This window comes from Benincasa hispida, chromosome 8, assembly GCF_027475165.1.
Source record: "Benincasa hispida cultivar pf3 chromosome 8, pf3_genome.v1.1, whole genome shotgun sequence".
Classification (NCBI taxonomy): Eukaryota; Viridiplantae; Streptophyta; class Magnoliopsida; order Cucurbitales; family Cucurbitaceae; genus Benincasa; species Benincasa hispida.
Window position 1 is genome coordinate 62101912 of NC_143485.1, and position 22122 is coordinate 62124033.

The 22122-nt window shown below is 32.6% G+C and overlaps 1 protein-coding gene, 1 long non-coding RNA gene and 1 other non-coding gene across 3 annotated transcripts; 1 reads left to right on the forward strand and 2 right to left on the reverse strand.

Annotated features, from left to right (window-relative positions):
• Positions 1–6127: 6127 nt before the first annotated feature.
• Positions 6128–13368, reverse strand: DELTA-OAT (ornithine-delta-aminotransferase). The gene is made up of 10 exons (XM_039038990.2): positions 12614–13368; positions 11592–11700; positions 11075–11305; positions 10630–10789; positions 10366–10421; positions 9914–10066; positions 8608–8705; positions 7875–7955; positions 7508–7741; positions 6128–6470 (listed from the first exon to the last, which is right to left on the reverse strand). Exons 1-10 carry the CDS (start codon positions 12757–12759, stop codon positions 6314–6316), a joined length of 1425 nt encoding a protein of 474 aa, XP_038894918.1. The 5' UTR covers positions 12760–13368; the 3' UTR covers positions 6128–6313.
• On the forward strand, positions 6470–7868 carry LOC150034760 (uncharacterized). The gene is made up of 2 exons (XR_016531266.1): positions 6470–6775; positions 7469–7868. It is a non-coding gene; the product is annotated as an uncharacterized LOC150034760 (long non-coding RNA).
• Positions 7245–7363, reverse strand: LOC120084324 (U5 spliceosomal RNA). The gene has a single exon (XR_005483687.2). It is a non-coding gene; the product is annotated as a U5 spliceosomal RNA (small nuclear RNA).
• Positions 13369–22122: the final 8754 nt, after the last annotated feature.

Genomic DNA, 22122 nt, shown 5'->3' on the forward strand with positions numbered 1-22122 from the left:
AGATTAGCTCATTTGGTAAATTTGGTACATTCTGCTATATATGTAAATAGTTTAGCCCATTTCTTATATTTGAAAACAATCCTATTTTTTTTGTTTAGCACTTCAATGAAATAAAGGGGATCTTAAAAAATAGAAGGAAAAAAAAAAAAAGAAAAATATTTATACAAAATAGCTAAATTCTTCTCCCTCTTCCCAGTCTTCACCGCCTCTCCGTCTCCTTTGGATTCAGACCCTCCATTCCTCTCTCCAAAACTTGCAAACCAGTCCCCACCTCACCTTGGATTCAGACCCTTTACTCCTCTCTTTAAAACCTTCATAACCTCACTTCTCAATTTATTCCCAATTTTCTTAACCTATTACAACTTCTCATCGACAACATCAATGCTCACAAGGTCAAAACTCATTGCAAAGGCTCAAAATCTCGCAGTGCAGTTGGACGGTCTTAGCAAGATCTAATTTCTCCAGCTCATCAGCATATATAGAACAAGGTCCCTAAGCTTCTTTGACAAACAAAGGGCACGAATCGTATGTTGAAGAAGTTCGATAGTTTGATGAAGATTGAAGAGCTGAATAATCTTGGTAGAAACATATTTCTAGATTCAGAAAGCTCAGATCAGACATGATGGACGGTGGATTGGAGGGAGGAGACACCAAATCGAACAGTGGAGAGGGCATTTTCAATGTACTTGGGAGATGAGAGTTGAGAGAGTAGATCATTTTGGGGGAAGAGGGCCTCACTGCGAAGGTGTGATCCAAGGAGACAGATGGCCTTCTGAAACTTCTTGACAGTAGAGGTCGGCGAGTTGGAGGAAAGAACGATAGAGGAAAAAGAAGTGATAGAAGTCTATCAATATCTATCAGTGATAGAACTTATATAAGTTGATAAGTATTTATCGAGATTTTTTTTTTTTATTTTTTAAATACTTTGACCTTTTTTATTTATAAAAATTTCTCTAAAATAAATACCGAAGAAATATGATCGAGAAATTAGATGGTCAATCCATCAAGCATCACTCACGAGGGGTTGATTGAAGAAAATCTAATAAATAATGAAATTAAAAAAAAAAAAGAAAAGATAGTGTTGTTCGCACGTGCCATGTCTTGGAAGCAATTAATAAAAATTGAATAATAATGATTGGAAAAAAAAAAAAGAAAGAAAGAAAGAATTGCCTAAGAGAAAGTACAAAAATATACTCTGTGGATTGAATTCCGTATGGTTTTAAACCGTACTATCATATAAAATACAATTCATAGGATCATATAGAAATTTCCGAAATTTAATGTTTGGTTCTTTGAATATGGATCATTATTTTCTTTTTCCTTTTCGTCATTCATATGATAAAATTTTATGATTGACAATTGAAATGAAATAATTTAGTTATTCAAAGTGTGAACTCAGGAAAAAATTGAATTCAAATGTGAAGTACACATATAGTATCTGTTGTAAAGATTTGAATGTTTTCAATAATAAAGACATTCATGTTTCTTTGTTCCAAAAAAAAAAAAAAAAAACTATTAAAGCTTATGTTACTCAACTTATAATAAAAAGGAAAAATTGAGGGTCTAGAGTATTGAAACGGTTTGATAGTTGATTTAAATTCTTTAATAACTAAAAGAATGTCATAATATTTATACTATCAATTTCAAAGTCAGATGTTTGATTATCTCAGACCATATATCACCAAAAGAAAAATCTTTAGTAACTAATGTGTGCTAACATGAACGTATATAGCTCAAGTTGTAATGTATAATTGATATCTAGCTTGTTTTTTTAACAATATGTGAAGTGAGAGAATTGAATTTTGACTTTGAGATTAATAATAATACAAACACTATGCCATTTGAATTAGGCTTATTTTGGCTATTATTGATATTTGGTAAAAAATTCAAATCTTCTATTTTGTTATTGTACTTTATTTCTTGTAAAATTAGTTTAGAAATAAATAAACTAAATTGAATATACTCAATGATTTTACAAAAAAAAAACTATATTACATATTGGTTATATGAACAAATAAATAATGAAAAAGTGGACGATGAGAATTTTTAATATAGCAATCACATGATGTATTTGTTCTCTTTTCCTTAAAATGGATGGAGAGTCATATCATATGAGAAAGATGACTATGATAATAATAATAATAAAAAAATATTAATGCATATGTTGATTAAGTTATATGTCGGCATAGTATATTATATCTCTTTATTTCATATGGATTATTATCCAACTAATTCAAATAATTCTTATATTAAAACCTAATTCAAATGATTATAAATGAAATGATAGGTAATAAATACATTATGGGTACAATTAATAGCTAAAATGATTCTTTCACTCAACTTGCAATTGTATTGTAGTGAACAAATCTCAAAGTTAAAAGAATCAAAAGGGAAAAAAATAAAGCAATGTAAATCTAAAAAAGGGGAAAAAGAAAGGAAAAGAATAAATAACTTTAGGGAATCTAAATACTTTAATGGAAGAGGTGGGAGGGAAGGTTGGATTCCAAAGTAGATGTCAATTTTAGGAATACATTTAATATCAAAATGGCCTAAGCCCTAAAGTGGGAAGAACACCATAAGAACATGTGAAACAAAAATGTGTGCATGTGATATTTGATGATCTCATGCTCTACCCCTCATCTAGGCCATCTTTTTTTTTTTTTTTTTCTTTTTTTAAATATATTATAAAATGAAAAGTGGATTTGGCAATTCATGTAATTATGTGAAAGTGAGAGGGGTGCATGTCTATATTATTTTTCTTATTATTTCACGTATTATATTTCCTTGTTTGAAAATTGTTATTATTATTTAGTCAGTTTTGATCAAATTAATTTTGAGGGACTTAATATAAGATATATTAAAAATATAATGATTAAAATTAAATATTTTAAAGTATATGGACTTAAATTAAATAAATTCTAATTTAAATGACTAAAATGGTATTTTAATCGATTTTTAAAAAAAGAAAAATCAAACTTTTTAATTCATTTCAATTGGCATGTGGTTTGATTTGATGATTTGATAATTTGAGACTAAATTGCTCTAACATCTTAAAAGTTGTTATGGAATATTTTATAAAAATAATATTGATTTGATTCAATAACTAATTGCTTGATTATACTACACGCACATATAATGAATTAGGGACTTTAGAGTCATTTGGAATTTTGTTTCTAAAAATAATATAAAGTTATAATCAAAGATAATTTAGTTTCTCAAAGATAATTTTTATCGAAATTGTTTCAATAATAAAAATAATTTTCATACAACAAAATATATTATGTGAATATGTTTCTAATATTTATAGTAAGAATGCTAATAGATAATGAAAGTTTTTTTTTTAATAAAAATGACAATATTCTAGTAATGTATATTAAATTTAAGATTTATTAAAAATGCAAAGACTGAAATTAGTCATTCAAAAGTATAGTGTCTGAAATTGAACAAATTTCAAATTACATAGACTAAAATAGTATTTTAACTAAAAAAATGTTTAAATACCATTTTTGTCTCTATACTTTAGAGTTTGTTCAAATTCAATTGGTGTATTTTTAAATGCCCAATTTTAATTTATTCCTTTAAAAGATCTTAAATATAGTCAACATTTTTCAATATATTATTGAGTTTTAAAAACTTTTTATTATGTCAATATAAATTTTGAAAACATGTTCACATATGGTACTTTTTTACATTTTATTATTATTTAACTAATCAAATTAATTTGGAAAGACTAAATTTAAGATTTTTTAAAAGTACCCTGAGTAAAATTATAAAGACTTGAATTGAATAAATTTCAAAGTATTGGAACTTAAATGGTACTTTAATAATAATAATAATAATAATAATAATAATAATAATAATAATAATAATAATAATAATGAAGTACTTATATTGCACTTACGTCACAACATAATTTAAATAGTTCATGATTATGAATTTGATTAAAAAATCTATGAAATAATATAAAATTCATTTACACGAATCATTCAAGCGGATTAAAAAAAAAAAAAAAGAGATAACGCCAAAAATAAAATTCTGAATATTTATACTTAGAGATATGTAGAAGGAATAATTTGATACACTTACATAAATAAATCCAAAATGAAAACGATTGGCGAAATATGATAATAATACAGCTAAGCTTTCTTATTTATTTATTTATTTTCTATTAATTTTCAACAGATATTAATGTAGTCCAGCTAACATATCATAGAAATTTCTAGGACATGACCCACAAGATTTTTTTTTTTAAAAAAATAAATTCTAATAAAGAAAAAAGAAAAAAAAAAGATTTTCAAATGCTTTTCTTAGGATAGCTAATTTTTAGCTCTATTTAAAATTAAATGTAGTAAAATATAAGAAGCTGTCTTAGCTTTATAATTGCACAACTACCAAAAGCTTCTCATTATTGTGTCTCTAATGTGTCCCTTCTTTTAGTGTAAAAATGTTCATGTCTTTCATATTATATACTTCATTTATTATATATATATATATATATAAGTGATAGGTTATTGGTGAAGCTTCACTCAAATTATAAATTAACCCTAGGTTTGAAAATGAGTTTTAGTCCTTATCATTTAATTAGTTCATTTATATAGTGTTGATTTCATTTTAATGTATTTTATTTGTAAATGGTGATGTAAATGAGTTTATGTAAAATAGATTAAATTAAAATTGATTGAGATTTATTCAATTCGATAGTATTAACTATTTTGTGTTATCTTTCATTTAGATATAAAAATTGGGAAGATTTGAACTTTTGTTCTCTACCTTGAAAGTATATATCTAAATCAGTTAAGTTATGAATAGCTTCACTTCATCTTTCATAATCACTCACCATTTTAATTATTGTACTTTTAATAAATCTTAAAACTAGTCCTTATAGTAAGTTTATTGTTGATTTTTCGTAAAGTTTAGTCTCTTGTAAATATTCCCTTTATAAATTGTGAAAATATATTTACAAAGTGTCTTTTCTTTTCACTATTACTATTGTTTAAGCAATTTTGATAGAAAAAGAAATTAGTTTAAAGGATTAAATTTAACATCTATGAAATATATAAACTAAAATTGATCGATTGAAAGTACATAGACAAAAAATGGAACAAAACTCAAAGTTCGAGGATCAAAATAGAACAAAATTCAAAGTAAATAATCAAAATAGTTTTTTTTTTTTTTGTTTTTTTGCTGAATTTTCATGTTATATTCCAGGCTCGAAATATAGATGTTGATGGAAATATTGAGGTCTTGATTTTATGGAGATATCAATAGAATATTCAGGAAATTTTATGGAAATTGTTATAATTAGTTAATGAAACTTTGATTGAGGCTTAATTAGACTATAATTGACCACTTTTAATCACAATTTCTATAAAGTAAGACAATATTTAGATGTCTATTGCAAATGTATGTGCAAATTTCGATGCGAGAGTAGAAATTTAAAAAAGAAATGGAAAATAACTACAAAATAATATAAAGTTTAGGAACATTTTGAGGTAAAATGATGTGAAAATTAGGAAAATTTTGAATGGTTAAAGAAAAAACTCACATCAATTAAAAAAATTTGTTTGAGGTTAAAAATAAATATATTTTATTATTATTATTTTTGTTTCAAATTTAATTTCTTTAAAAATGAAAGTTTTGAGTCGAAAATAAAACTAAAAATTAAGAAAGTTGGAAGTTAAAAAAAATAACACATAAAAAAAGGTTCAATTCTTTGTCGAAAAACTTAAATTGAACTAATATAGAAATAATTAAAAAAATGAAATTTTCTCGAAAGGTTGAAATTTCTTGAATCTCAAAATTTTGTCGAAATGGGAGGAATCGAAATATTCTTGAAATTTCGAGATTTCGTTGAAATTTGGAGAAAAATAAAATTTACCTCGATCAAAATTTCGAGACCATCAGATTTTCGAAGTTTCGATGGAAATTTTAAATCGTGGTTATATTTAACAAAAATCTTAATCTACCAACACCATACCCCATTACTTTAACTAAATGCAAGACATTAATTTAGCAGCCAGGATTATTAAGAACTTTTTATAAAAATAACGAAATACAATATTTACCAATATAGGCCAAGGATTTTTCTGTTTTTCTTTTTTTCTTGAAGAAGAGTCCAAACCAAAAATTGAGAAAAGAGAACATTCTTGAAGCCATGCATTGAACATTGTCTCAAATAGATTAGAATATCAATCCACAGTATCAGTCTACATTCTACAGTGCAAAATGTTTTAAGAAAAGCTTCAGAGAAAACCCACTATTTATTGGCTTCTGATTGGGGGGTTGAGTTGAAGAAGATAGAAGTTGAGATATCTTAATCTTCAGAAGCATAAAGGTTTCTTCCACAGCGATCACATATGTTGGAATCACTTGGGGAGGAGGCAGTGTGTGGTTTTTCCTTCTTCAGCTGTGGAAGATCAATTTTCAGCACATCATGAAATGCTTTGGACCCTTCTTTCAGCTCATCCAAACTGCAAAACAAATGCTTTTACTATTAGAAACACATATACAACATACATCTCTTTGCCTTCCAGCAAACTCCAGCTAATCTTTAGACAGTACTAATTATTATGTTCATTTTCAATTATAAATTTTCAATGCTAGCTCATTCAGACCATTCAACTTGTTCTTGGCTTTTCAATGGTGCCTCGGAAACGCAAACCCTTTCCGATTTTCTCTCTACATCTTCCACCATTCGCTAATTGCTACAGCACGACCTAGTTCAACCTCTTGGTTTCTTGAAGGAGTGCAGTCCAAAAAGCCAACTCGCTCTCAGGTACTCTCTCTCTTTCTCTACTTCTTTCCCCATTAGCCCACCCATCGAGTTCAACTGAGATTTTTTTTTTAATATTCTTGCGAGTTCATGCACTTCGACTAACCTCACGTGACAACCTACCTGATCTTATAATCTTTAGGTGCTAAGAAAATTTATAAGATATTAAATCATAGGTAGGTGATCCCTATAGATTGAACTTGTTCTCTTAAACCATTTGTCATAAGCATGACTCTCACTAATCATTAAGCCAACCTATGATAATGATAGTTTGTCCAAGACAGATTACGTGGGACCAATGAGTAACAAAACATTTGACAAAAGAATAGGAAGGAAATATATGGAAGCATTGCAACTAAGTCATCCTACTTCTTACTGTACCCAAAAGAATTCAGTTTACAACGTTAATGTGAGGAAAGGTCAGCACATTTGAGAAAGTTAAATAGTAGTCTCGCTATACTTTCTTTTTCTTTGTTTCTCAGTTAAGAGAAACTCCTCCAAAAATAGGCACATGCCGGTGAATGCATTGAGCACACGGTGTTCTTTAGTAAAAAGCAAAAGAATAGTTTGCTTTGTGCTCAATGCCCGGCTCCATTATTTTTTTTTCCTTGTTTCTTTGCATTTCTTTTTCTCTTTTTTCTTTTTTCCTCCCTCTTTTCTCTCCTTTCTATTAAATTGTCTCTGGCTAAGTTTCAGAATATGTTCCAACAGTAAATGGTAAAAAACTTGGCATACCTAATGGAGAGTGGAGGAGTTAACCGAATTATAGTATCATGTGTTGGCTTAGCAAGAACTCCCCTTTCCTTCAACTTCATGCAAATATCATATGCAGAAACAGGAAGTAAAGCTTTTCCTTTGAGCTCCACAGCAGTGAATAAACCTCTTCCTCGAACGTTCTTGATGTATTGTGGGAATTGTTCCTGAATCTTGATGAGCTGATTTCTGAGCTCCTCTCCTAATTTAGCTGATCTGCATTGTATGTTGAAAATAGTGTTCAACATTTTATAATATAATTAAGAGGAAAAAATGAAAGAGTAAAGGAAACGAATACATCTTGAAAGTATCCTAGTTCTATTAATGCCTTTCTTCAAATGTATCATACCTCTCAGCAAGTCTCTCATCTTTGATTACTTCAAGTGATGCAATAGCAACTGCACTTGCCAATGGATTTCCCCCAAAAGTACTATGCATAATAAGATAAGGGGCAAGATCAGTCTTAATTTGACATCACAAGTCAGCAGCAGTTCCACAAAATTTGAGAAAAGAAAAACAGATAAAAGGCTGGCTCTAAAAAGGCTTAAAACTCGTTTAACTAAAAGGTACGTATGGTCTATTCCATTGTTTGAAAGGACAATGTCTTTAGACTCACTTTTACAAAGAATCAGATGAGCACTATTCGATTGTTTGAAATGACCAGAATTTCTACAATTTCTACAATTCAACAAGAAAGAAAGAAAAAAAAAACTTGATTTTGTTGCTTCCAAAATTTCTATAATTTCAGATACAATTCTGAAAAATGAGAAAGGAGAAAGGAGAAAAATAAATAGTTACCAAAGCTTTCTGTTTCTAAAAAACATGTAAATGAAAAACGAGAAACAAAAGGTTATGGACCAAATTCAGTAGAATGGTCACTTGTGTAGTTGTGTTCACTCTGCTCAACAGTTTTAAATACCTCTCCAAAAGCTGATTAGATAACTTGGGCCCTTAAGATTTGTTCTACTTAATTGCTTCCCTCACTTGTAAATTTGAAAAGGACCTCCTATTGGAAGCAAACATTTTAGAAGGTAAAAATGTTTTTTTGTTTTTTAAACAAAATCTAAACACAAGTTACACACCTCCCATGCTCTCCAGGTTGGATACAAAGCATTACTTCTTTGTCAGCAAGGACAGCACTTACAGGAATTACTCCACCCCCTAATGCTTTTCCCAGTATCTGAAATGAACAATCATGCAGAAGTTTATTCGCAAAAGACAATCTAGTACTAAAGAAATGTTTTGGTATATCCATATCAATAAATTAATATCAAGAAGTTTAAGCTCAATAAGTAATACGATTCACAAGGTACCGTCATACCAACAAGAAAATAAGACAAATAACTAATTAATCTAAAATATTAATCTAACACTATATAATATAAAATGAACAACTAAACTAATCATCTAACAATTCTCATCCATCATTTCTTCTTAAAGTTGCAAAGCTTCTAATGCAAAATTATTTCATTTAAAATTGAAGGCTTGAAAAGAAGAAAGACTGGTATGAAAAAAATAAATACACAGAAGCATGGTTAAGAAGCTTAGCATACAATTCCAAAGCTATCAACGTTATTCATATTATAGTGTAAACATGGAAAGAAAAATAGCAAACTTCTTTAGAGAAAAAATAATAATAATAAAAATAAAACTATGAACCAGCACTACAGCAGCAGTAACAGTCTAAATATATTTATGGAATAAGACTATGAACAAGCTTTAGATGCTATATCTCTGATCTTCATTCAGAAAAATAAAATGAAGCGCTAAGACATATTGAACATGAGGGAAACAAGAATCTGATTTCCGAGATAATAGTAAAATCAAATTTCCATGTGAGCCTTGCAAATATTATACAAAGTGTTCTCAAAATAAAATATGCTAGAGCATATTCAAGTAAGAAGTTCTCCACTCACGATATTTGTTCATAAAGTCAAACTACCTTGAGATAAATTTCCTTTTGTATTACGAAAAGATAAATAAGAAACACATTGGCTAAAGTAAATATTTAAAAAAGTATTAAACAAACAGCTTCATAAGTTAGGGAAAAGTCGCTAACTTTTCTCAAAAGATGGGGGCAATGGGTAAGAAAGCTGATCATTCCTATATTTGGGAGATCTAATGCATTTTAGAAGAATGTAAAACATAAAAGAAGCTAATTGGCCATTGCTTGTACTAGACTACCCTACTCCAGCATGGAACTATATGAAATAGGGATGTTGATTAGCGACCCGCTATCATATACATATCCATAGTAATATGGCAACCTTGAGAATCAAATAGAACAAAAGTTCTATCAGAATTAAAAAAAATAAAATAAAAGAAAAGAAAAGAAAAAAGCTGGATGTGAAACAGGGGTATAGAAGGAAGAGGGAGAGAATGCATTACCACTAAATCTGGTCTGACATTTTCCCAATCACAAGCCAATAATTTTCCTGACCTTGCTAAGCCAGATTGTATTTCATCAGCAATCATTAAGATATTATATTTTGTGCAAAGATCTCTCACAGCTTTCAAGTAACCATCAGGAGGAATAATGACCTGAAAGAATATCAAAATATACTCAAAAAATAATTCAGAATTCAGAACGGAGACTGTAAGAGTCGAAAGATTAGGTAGCAAATCCTCATTCTTCAACGGTAAGAGGCAGATAGGAAAAAAAAATAGTATTTTGGACCTTTCATAAATCTATGTCAAAAAGAAAATAATAATAAATTTTGTTATGGCAAATGGTTTTAGTTTTTCAGAATGTAAGATGATCCTTCAATATAAATGCAGCTGACAACATCTACGAATCAACCATCACTAGTATAGAAAGATTTAGGTCCAATCATACATACCCCTGCCTCTCCTTGAATGGGCTCAAACAAAAACCCAGCTATTTGTTCCCCGTGTTCTGCATTCCATAAGAATGACAAGCAATGAGTTAGACCAGATGGCAAGTACAAATCCCCATTACCAAGCAAAACAAAAACAAATATGGGCTATTTTATAGTGAAAATACATGAACAAGATGCCTCTTTTATGATTATTTTAGAAACAGATTTCCTAACATGTAATCACAAACACGAGGATAATGTCTTGGAACAATATATTCTCCCAACCTTTAAAAATTTTCTCAAGGGCAACTGCATCACCAAAATCAACTTTAAGATGTCCAGGCAACAAGGGCCCAAATTCACGAGTAGCTTCATTGTCACAGCTCATGGAAATAACACCCAACGTTCGGCCATGAAAGCACCCACAACATGAAACAATAATAGCCTGCATATTTGAGAGAAACGATAGGACTTCAAAGGTCATTTAATTATGGAAAAATATCTGGGGATAAGTTATTAATTTTTTAGCATAATAATATGTTTGATATGGACTCTTTTAATTGTAGATTTTAAGAAAAGTAATTTATTAAGCTCCTTATAGCACCCATGTGCACTTAACAGCAATCAAGTCAGAATAGCAATGAATTTCCAACTAAAATGGAATATAGACAAACTTCCAAATTTTGAAAACCAGAATAAAATTAGTATACAAAAAATCCCGACACTGTACCTCATCTTTGGGGATTCTCTTCTTCTTGTAACCCCATTTCCTTGCCAACTTCAAAGCAGTTTCTACTCCTTCAGCACCAGTGTTCATTGGAAGCACCATATCATAGCCAAAAATTTGTGTTAAGCACTCAGCAAATAGGGGAAATTTATCATTATAAAAAGCTCGAGAGCTAAGAGTGAGTTTTTCTGCTTGTTCCCGGAATGCTTTGACAATTTTTGGATGACAATGTCCCTACAGGCACAAGGCAATAAAATAATCAATTAAACATTAAATAAATGATAAAACAAGTCAGTTAGTGTTGAGTATTTCTTAAAAAAAAAAAAGAAAAATTAAAAACACCTATTATCAGAATTAATAATGCTAGAGAAGATTGACACGTATGAGACAAACTTTCGAGTGAAAATGACCAGAACCTACCCCCCTTTACTTTGAGATGAAGTGAGGAAACACGTTCATCATTCAAATAACTTTCACATTTAGTTCACATAATGCATGGAGATCAATTACACTAATGTACCTGGTTGACAGCAGAATAAGCTGATAGAAAATCCAGATATCGCTTACCCTCTGGGTCCCATATTGATGATCCCTTTGCTTCAGAGAATACTACTGGAATTGGGTGGTAACTGCATGACGTTGTAAAAAAAAACCATCCATAAGAACAGAATCAACGTGAAGAAGTACATTCACAACTAACAAAGGACATAGGTTTAGACAATTTATAGAATACAAAACACTTCCTAAGGGAGAAAGAAACACAAACAGCCTTTTGAAGAACATTTGTTATGGCATAGATTTATCTAAACTAATGCCTGCTGCAGAACTCCAGCCATTTAATTAGTAACAGAACTACAAAAACTTCTTTATCTAATCAATAATCTAAGCATCAAACACTCTCATTTTAATCTCGCAAGATGATTGGTATCTTCTGACAGACAGTTTTCAAACATGGAACTCAGTATTCCTCCACGATGTATCCTTAAGACAATTTTACTCACTCTAGTGCCTAAATTTCATGAGTAATTGTCTCCCATGATAGAATAGATTATCTAACTTATGGAAGCAGCACCTCGATCCAACTAACTATACTTCATGAAAATAAACTGAACTTCTACAACTTTATAAGAAGGGAGAAAGTTTCAAGGGAGAGAAAAATGCTTATGAAAAGGGTTAAAAGCCAATTTGAAAAGGGGATATATTTATAGACTAATTCGTGGTCATTGGAATGCATCTATTAAATTTGGAAAAGACATTCATTCATGAAACAAACTAACTCATGAAAACGAAAGAATGCCACTCTACACGAATAGTCAGGATACCATTTATTCCAACAAAATCAAGGAAAGTATTTTAATAGAATGAAATGATCCTCTAAAGAATAAGCATGTTACCATGAAACAAGAGAAAGGGAAAGAAACAAAGAGAACCCACACGCTAAAACATCAGAAACCTACAGAATCCATTCAATTCAAGATAAGAGCAAGAGTTAAACAGGAAACAGAACAAGAGAAAGACATCAAATGGGAAAAACAAGCTCACTTATGGGCACTACGATCTTTTTCCATATAGATGAGCTTCTCAGAAGCAGGAAAAGAAGAAGCACTGCTTTCAGGAACCGTAGAAAATGGCCTCATTCCCCTGCAAACCAAGCTTACCAAATATTGCAACTGCCTTCGAGACGCCATGGATGAAAAGGGTTTTTTAGAAAACCTTGAAATTAAACAAAATTCCCTTATGGGTTGAACCTTACAGCATCCACAAAGCAAAATATCAAAACCCCAGAACCTAAGATAAGGCCTTTTATACGGCTATGGTGTGTGTTTATGAGATGGAATTGAGTAGGTTAAATATATCTCGTAAAAGCGATTGAATTTGCGAACCCTTTTTCTTAAAATGAGTATCCCACTCGTGGTTTATCGCTGTTGACTGTTGCTTTTGCCTGTCTTCACATTGCAGGCTGACAACAGAAGCCAACAATTTTTTCCCTGAAAAGAATTCGTATTGTACATACAGCTCGTGAGGCGACCTCGGTATTCAAAGAGCATAAGCAAGTTCATGGAATCTTGGAAATTAGCCAAATTTGCCTATAATGTTTGTATTATCAATTTTATATTAAAAATTCGATTTTCACTCCACGTATTCTAAAAAAAAGAAAAGTAATTAGGAGAGGAATAAATTATGTACAATTCTTATCAGGTGACTTTTAATTGGTAATGATCTTTGTTAAAGAACACATTCTTTTTTCTTTTGTAATCCATTGGATTGTAACGAAACTTTTGTAATTTTAAGGAAAATACAATAATACTATTACCAAATAAAGAAGGTATAGTTGCCCTACAGACAACAACAATTGCTCGAAACGAAGATAACAATCAGTTTGGAAAAAATGGAAAGAAATAAGCAAGAATGTTTCTCAAACACACAATGAGCCAAATTATACCTAGTCAAATTAAAACTACATTGAGTATTACTATTAGTGAAAGAAATTGAGAAAGACTTGAAATATCAGTCTTACAATAATCAGTCTACACCTTTGATACGTTCTCAATTTTCTTATTTAACATTTAAATAAGGAGTAAACAATCAACCTATATTGTCACTTTACAATAATTTTAGGTCTTTGCAATAATTCAATATCTCAATCATAAGACTCTCCAACATTACAGTTCCCGCACTCAATGGATTAAATAAATATCATGATAGTCATAGATCGCTATGAGCAAATGATTCGAAGGAAAGTTAGTAATTGATCCAAACCTAGTGACAGAGACTTCTCGACAACCTGAAGCTTGCATTCAACTATAAGGATATATTTGGGAATGATTTTGAAATTATTAAAATCATTTTTGTCATTGTTTAAATCTATTTCGAAATTTGTCTCTAATCACTCAAACTTAATTTAAAATTTAATTTTACATTTTAAATGCAATTTTAATATCATCAGATATGATTTCAGAATCATTAAAAACATGCTTCAGAGTGATTTTAAAATTGTGAAAAATAATTTTAACCATTTTTTAATCACTCTCAAACATACCGTAAAATTAACTAAAACATAGAGGACGATTTGGAGAAAGAGAAATTTACTCACTCTTAATTTGAATTGAAGGAACTCGTAAGTTCTAATATTCTTATACAAAACTGATAGATTGCCCTATTTATTCAATTTAAATGCTTTAGATTTTTTGATTTTTTTCGATGAGATAATTGTCCAAAAAATCCATTTTAAAGATAAGAAATAGCAAATGACCCAGTTTTGTAAAAAAATGTCAAATGTCCCTTTACTGATATCATGACCACGTGAAGTTACGATATTTCCCTTCTTTTTTCTTTTTCCTCTTCTTTTTTTGGTGCAAGAAATCTTCCTCTGCACGTCGTCTTTTTCTTCTTCGTCTTCTTCTCTTTTGTACGTCTTCTTCTTATTCTTCGGCATGACAAGTCCACACGAGCAGCTCCAACGCGACCGACTCTAGTGAGTAAGAGATGAGAGAGATGAGTGATTTTGTGAGTGTTGGAGAAATTTTCGTTTTAAAGGAAAAAAATGAAAACTTGAGTTTTTCATGGGTTTTGTGAAAAAGAGAATCTCACATTGCTTAAATCAACAAAGGAGAGTCCCTTTATATACCCTTATCTCTAGTTTTGGGTTTAGGCCCCAAGGAGTACCCATGTATTAAAGGGGGTGAGAAGATAGGCATATGGGGATTGGTGGTCATTCCACACGTGCGTTGCCGTCGTCCATCCAGTCGGGCAGGCGTGGCGAGGTTATTTGGAAAAATAAAATTATTTTTTCTATTCCACTTAATATTATTTCTCTTTTTTCTCAAACGTTCCACGTTTAGACGCGCGATCTGTCTGTTGCGCCCACCCATTGGTGTACCTCTCGTGCTGATCACTTGTCTCCCTACCTTTCACGCGTTTTCATTGACCCTCGAGCCTATAAATTAAATCATTTTTAGAGAAGCAAAACACTATTCATTCTCTCCTTATCTTCTCTCAGTGTGAGTTTCCTGACCGATTCCTGTGCAGTTCCATTCGAGAAAGTATTATCTGGGTTATTTCATTTTGGGGACGGCATGGCCATTGTTGAATTATTTACACAAGGGATAGAGCTACGAAATGACTTAAAGAGGGTGAGCTCTACGAATCAGCCTGTAACAGTTTTCTTTATTGTAGGTTCATTTTTTAGGTTTGACGCCGTTCGAGCTATTCAATCGCAGTTATCTTCTGTCTACCGAAGGTAGTCGTTCCTACAATTTTAAGACGTCCATCCATCTGCCGCTATTGTGATGACCTTTTGAAGGAAATCTGAATATAGATATCTTGTGAGCGGAAGCGGATCGTTCCAAATCTCATCCAGAATGAACACAAACAATTACAGTCTTAACGGAAATAGATTGTGCATAATCAGAAATTACAACATGCTATTTAAAATGAAGATACAAGAGATAGAGTATGCAAACCTTTGAAGAACTCTTCTTCAAGTATCCATCGATCGTTCAGCAACTAGTTCACCAGCACGAACTTGAATGCAACGATCAGAACTCGATCTCAATGAATGTCTGAATGAACCTCGACCCCAATTGAGTCCAACTTGATCCTCGAACTGAATTAGAATACCACCACAATGATTACCTTGGTATTCTCAGTGTGAGAATCCAGGAGTTGTGGGCTCTGTATGATTTTGGATTGAGGAAAGCATAAGGTAGAAGATCGAGTAAGTGGGAGATAAATGTTGTCTATCGTATAGTTGAAATACTCGATCGTTTAGAAGATGGAAGCCTATTGTATAGACTTTGCTACTCGATCTTGTAGCAACGATTAAGCGAGTAACTATCGTATAGTAATCTCGTAGCTTGATTGTGTATGTTCTCTATGTGATCGTTTAGTAAAACACTTTTACTTGATCGCCTTTTTGTGAGATTAATCCAAATGAATAATTAACTTAATTTTGGAAAACCATTTTCCTTTTTATCTCATGGTTACCATAAAACTTCCAATAACCTCCCACTCAATTCGATTATTAGAGAAAAAAAATAATTAATTATCACATAATTAATATGTTATAAATAAATATAATAAACAACTTATCATATTATATCTATAACTTATAGTTTTAATATTTCATCATATGAAACATATAAACCATATTTTTTCTCTATTTTATGATATTTAATATAAATCATATTTATATTAATTCCTCCAATTAATGTATCTAATACATCATATCAATTATATCATATATAATTGAATTAATTTAATTATATCACATATAATTAAACTTCCTCTTGTTTAAACACTTCAAACTAACCCAAAATCTGATTCTCAACTTGAATCCATTGAGCTACCAAGGGTTTGAAGCTCCAACGGTACGTGAATAACTGACTAAACTCTTTAATCACGAGATCTACCATCCGTTAACTGTTGGTCACTCTACTAAAGTCTGACAACTGCTCTTTTTCCACTACAGATATATTTCTGTATCCATTGGATATAACCAGTCAACAATACAATAACCCTTGACAAATCGCTCGTAAGTACAGTTGAACCAATTTACCATTTTTCCCCTATAATTACATCTAACTTCTTAAGTACCACTAATTCCTCTAATGAACAATAAGTCATAGTCCTACTATGACTGAGTCTTCTCTTCCAAAGAGTGGGTGTGGTCACTATGTTCAAGACCCGGAATCAGCCCTTAAGGGAGCGATTTATCTACTTACCACTGCTTCGGGGAAGAAGTGAATTTCGTCTTGTGTAGCTGAGTTCCCAGCTCCCCAATTAGACGAATCCCCAAAATGGTAGGCTTGTTGAGTTGGCAATCTGGCCAGTCTCACCCATACAAATCAAAGGACCGCCCTCATGAGCAGGAGTTTCCAACTCACTCAGGGTTAAGGTCATGTCACCTATGGTCATCCTAGTGAGATGTAAGTCTCAAGTATCAACGACGTTAGATAAAAGATTAATCATCTCGTGGTCTCGTCTTATATAAACTATTTGTTTAGGATACTCCCACTCGCATGTCTCCACATAAATGGTCAGGATCAGACCATTTGTAGCACTTTACAACACTTGTAACATCTATAAAGTGGGTTGTATCCCTAGTGCACTAGGATAAAGTATCCCTCTTTTATCCTTACACTACAAACCATTTAGGTTATTACTTAAGGCATGATCCACTTGTACGTCTCACATACATGCTTAAGTTACATAAAATAACCATGGATCTTAGTTTATTGGATTGAGTAAATGCTTATAAAATAACAATTATTTTATTAACAACAATATGTTTATAGAGATGTTTACAAACTATGAGACCATTGGGAGAATTAGGACATTAATTCCAACAATCTCCTACTTGTCTAATGTCCCGAGAGACTAATGTACAATACATAAAATAGTATAATATACAATCAACTAGGGCATACTCTATACCTCAGTATCATCTCCTACTTGCCCTAGACAAGGTACCGCATGTCCCGTAGACCCATACTTTCCAGATGACCCTCGAACACTTTAGTCGTGAGAGCCTTTGTAAATGAATCAACAACGTTGTGCTTCGATGCGATCTTCGTGACTATTACATTACCGCGATGCATAATCTCCCTGATCAAATTATACTTCCGTTCAATATGCTTGCCTGTTCGGTGACTTTGAGGTTCCTTAGAATTTTCCACAGCCTCGTTATCACAATAGAGAGTGATTGAAAAAGATATATTTGGAACAATTTCCAAATCGGTAAGGAACTTCCTAAGCCAAACAACCTCTTTAGCAGCTTTACAAGTGACTACGTATTCGGCTTCCATAGTGGAATCCACGATGCATCCTTGCTTGATGCTTCGTGGAACTATAGCCCCTCCATTCAGAGTGAACACTGACCCTGATGTTGATTTTCGAGAATCTCTATCAGTCTGAAAGTCAGAGTCTATGTATCCTGTAAGGATCAAATCTTTATCTCCATACACGAGCATATAGTCCCTCGTTCTGCAAAGATATTTGAGGATCGTTTTGACCGCCTCCAGTGATCTAATCCTAGATTGGATTGATATCGATTGACAATCCCTACTGCATATTAAATGTCAGGTCTAGTACATAACATTGCATACATAAGGCTTCCAACAGCCGATGCATAGGGAATCTGTCTCATTTTTTCAACCTCTTGAAGTGTCTTAGGACACTTGTCCTTAAACAAAACAATTCCATGCCTGAAAGGTAATAAAGCCCCATTGGAATTCTACATCGAGTATCTAATCAACATCTTGTCAATGTACGATGCCTGAGACAAGGCCAACCTTTTGTTCTTATGATCTCGAATACTCTAGATCCCTAGAACAAAATGCGCCTCTCCTAAATATTTCATTTGGAATTGGACGGCTTGCCACTTCTTAATGTCAGCCAGAAAACCTACATCATTCCCAATGAGTAGGATATCATCCACATACAACACTAGGAAAGCTACTGAACTATTGATGATTTTCTTGTAAACACTGTTGGGTTTGGTGTCCTAATTCTCCCGGAGTCTCGTTGTTTGTAATGATACACATTGTTTGATGAATAAAATAAATGTTATTTCATTCTAGCATTTACTCATATCTAATAAACAAAGCTCCATGGTTATCTTATGTGAACTTAAGCATGTATATGTGATATAAAGGTGGATCATGACTTAAGTGATAACCTAAATAGGTCTGTAGTATAAGGATTAAGGTTAGATACCTAATCCTAGTGACACTACGAATACGACCCGCTTTGTAGAGGTTTGCAAGGGTTGTAAACTACTACAGATGGTAGATTCTGACCATTCATATGGAGACGCGCGAGAAGAAGTGTCCTATACAAAGAGCTTATATAAGATCGAACCACGAGATGATTAGACTCTATATATAACGTCATTGATACTAGAGACTTACGTCTCACCTAAACGACCATAGGTGACACGACCTCAATCCTGAGTATTTTGGGAACTCCTGCCTTTGAAGGCGGTCCTTTGATTAGTATGAGTGAGAGTGGCTAGATTGCTAACTCAACATGCCTACCTTTTTGGGGACTTGTCTGATCTGGGAGCTGGGAACTCAATCCATAAGATGGAATTCACTCCTTTCCCGAAGCAGGGATAAGTAGAGAGATTGCCCCCTTAAGGGCTAATTCTAGGGCTTGAACATAGTGGCCATAACTTTTCTTTGGAAGAGAAAACTTAGACATAGTAGGACTATGACTTATGTTCATTAGAGGGATTAGTGGTACTTAAGGAGTTAGATGTAACTACAAGGGCATAATGGTTATTGGCCGAGTTGTACTTACGAGCGATCTGTGAAGGATTGTCGCACTTTTGATTGGTTAAGATGGATACACAATATATCTGTGGTAAAGAGAGTTCAGCTGTCGGTCTTTAGTGGAGAGCCTGGCAGTTAATGGATAGTGGATCCCGTGACTAAAAAGTTTAGTCAGTTATTCACGTACTATTGGAGCTTCGAGTTACAGGTCCATGAGATCCCCTTGGTAGCTCAATGAGGATCAGTAATTGGTGTTGATTTTAAATGTTCAAATTGACAAGAGGTAATTTGATTATATATGATATAATCGGTATGATGTATGAGATACATCTAGTGGAAGATTAATGTAAATGAGATTTACATTAAGTACCATGGAATAGAAAAAGAGCTATGGTTTTTATGTTTAATGAGATGAAATATTAAAATTATAGGTTATAAACATAGTATGATAAGTTGGTTATTATTTATATTTATAACAATATTAATTATTGGATAATTAAATATTTTTCTCTAATAACCAATTGAGTGGGAGGTTGTTGGTGGTTTCATGGTAACCGTGAGATAAAAGAAAATTTGTTTTCCTAATTTTAGAAAGGTAAGTTTGAGATTTTCTCTCTCGAAAAATAATCTCACGAAAGTTGTCAAGTAAATGGGATTTACTAAGCGACAACTTGGAGCGAGCTAAGCGATCATGTAGTGTTTGTAGGCGACAGACACGCAACTAAGTGATGAGCTAAACGATCACTTAGCTTTTGCTAGATGATCGATTAGCTTTTGCTAAACGATTGGGCATCAACCTATACGATAGGTTCAGTCTTCTCCCACTTGCTCAATCTTTTACACGATTGTTGTTTCCTCCATTTTCTACCTTAAACCAAGTCCACACAGAGCCCACTCTCTAGACTATCACACCGAGAATACCAAGGTAGCCTTCTTGGTGGTGTCATACTCAACTCGAAATTGTCGAGGTTTTGTGGAGGTTGTTCGTGTTGTTGGGGTGTTCGTGACCGAGGCGATCGTTGAGTTTGAGTGCGCAGTGTTCGTGTAGTCTAATGGTCGTCTTGTACGAGCATTCAAGGTTGCTGTGTTCGAGCATTTGTGATCAAGGACCTTGGCGATGAGTCTACAAATGTGAGTAGAGTTTCTTCTTGATCATTTGTAGTATCATGCTGTAATTTCTGTAATGAATGCATAACCGTATGTTTCTATTTATGACTGTAATTGCAAAGTTTATATATGATTATAATTTGAACAATTCGAATTATTCTATCATACTGTTCTAAGTTTATTCCATACGAGCTAGTAGGGGAACCTAATAGACCTATAGATCATGGGCTTCAACAATCCGAGATTAGCTGGCTAAACTTTTTAGATAGAGCTAATCAACATTCGTTAACTCACGGGTCATTCCACTATAGTCCCGTAGTTTCACTCCCCTCACTATAGATATATTTGTGTCCATATGATATAACCATGATTAGTAAGCTAATCCTTCACAGGTTGTTCGTAATCTCGACTGGGTCATAAAAACCGTTTTACCCCCGAGACTACATCTTATTCCTTAAGTTCCACTGATTCTCTAATGAACAATTGGTTTAAGGTCCAACCTATAAACCGAACCCCTCTCGAGCCAATGAGAGGGTGGGGCCCCTTGTTCAAGACCTGGATTCAGTACTAAAGGGAACAACCTATCTACTATCCCTCTAACGAGTAGGAGTGAATTCCATCTTGCACTCTATGTTCCCAGCTATCCACCTGATCTTACCCCTGAAATGGGAAGCTTATTGGGCCAGCGATAATGAGTTGCCCTCACCTATGTAGATCTAAGGATAATTTTGAGTGAACAGAAGTTCATAGTTAGCTCAGGATTAAGATTAAGTTACCTAGGTCATCAATTAACGAAATAGTCAATTTTATACATTAAATGGCATTTAGAACGTAAAAAGTGACTATTACATGGTTCAGTCTTATGTAAACTCTTTACATAGGATGCCCCCATTTTCATGTCTCTACATGAACGATGTAGGATCACATTGTTTGTACTAACTACAAAATGGGCTGTATCCATAGTGTCCCCAAAATAAGGTGCCTAACCTTATTCATATACTATAGACCATTTTAGCTATATATATTTGAACTTGATCCACATTTATGTCACTACATAAAGTTCAAACTAAACTTAATAGCCTCGGAACCTCAGTTTATTGGATTCATGAATATAGAATTTAAATTTACTAAAGATTTTCGATAACAGCTTTATTGAACAAGAATATGATATTACAAACTACGAGTTTTAGGACATAAAATCCAACAAACTCCTACTTTGACTAAAACTCCTAGTAGGATCAAACGATGCTGAATTTAACTGTGAGAAATTAATATTACATATGAGTACAATAAACATATGAATACAATAAACTAGGGCATATACCAAAAAGTTCTCCCACTTGTCATAGTTTACAAAAACCGTAGACCTAAACTCTGTAGGTGACCCTAAAAAACTTTAGTCGTGAGGGTTTTTGTAAAAGGATCAGCAATGTTTTGCTTAGAAGGTATCTAGGTCACTACAACGTCACTACGGTGTACGATTTCCCGGATAAGGTGGTACTTACGTTCGATGTGCTTTCCCCGTTTATGGCTTTGAGGTTCTTTTGAATTTGCAACTGCACCGCTGTTGTCACAATACAAGGTGATGGGTAGATGCTTATTTGGAACAACTTCCAAATCTATCAAGAATTTTCTCAGCCATACTGCTTCTTTTGCTGCTTCGTAAGCAAC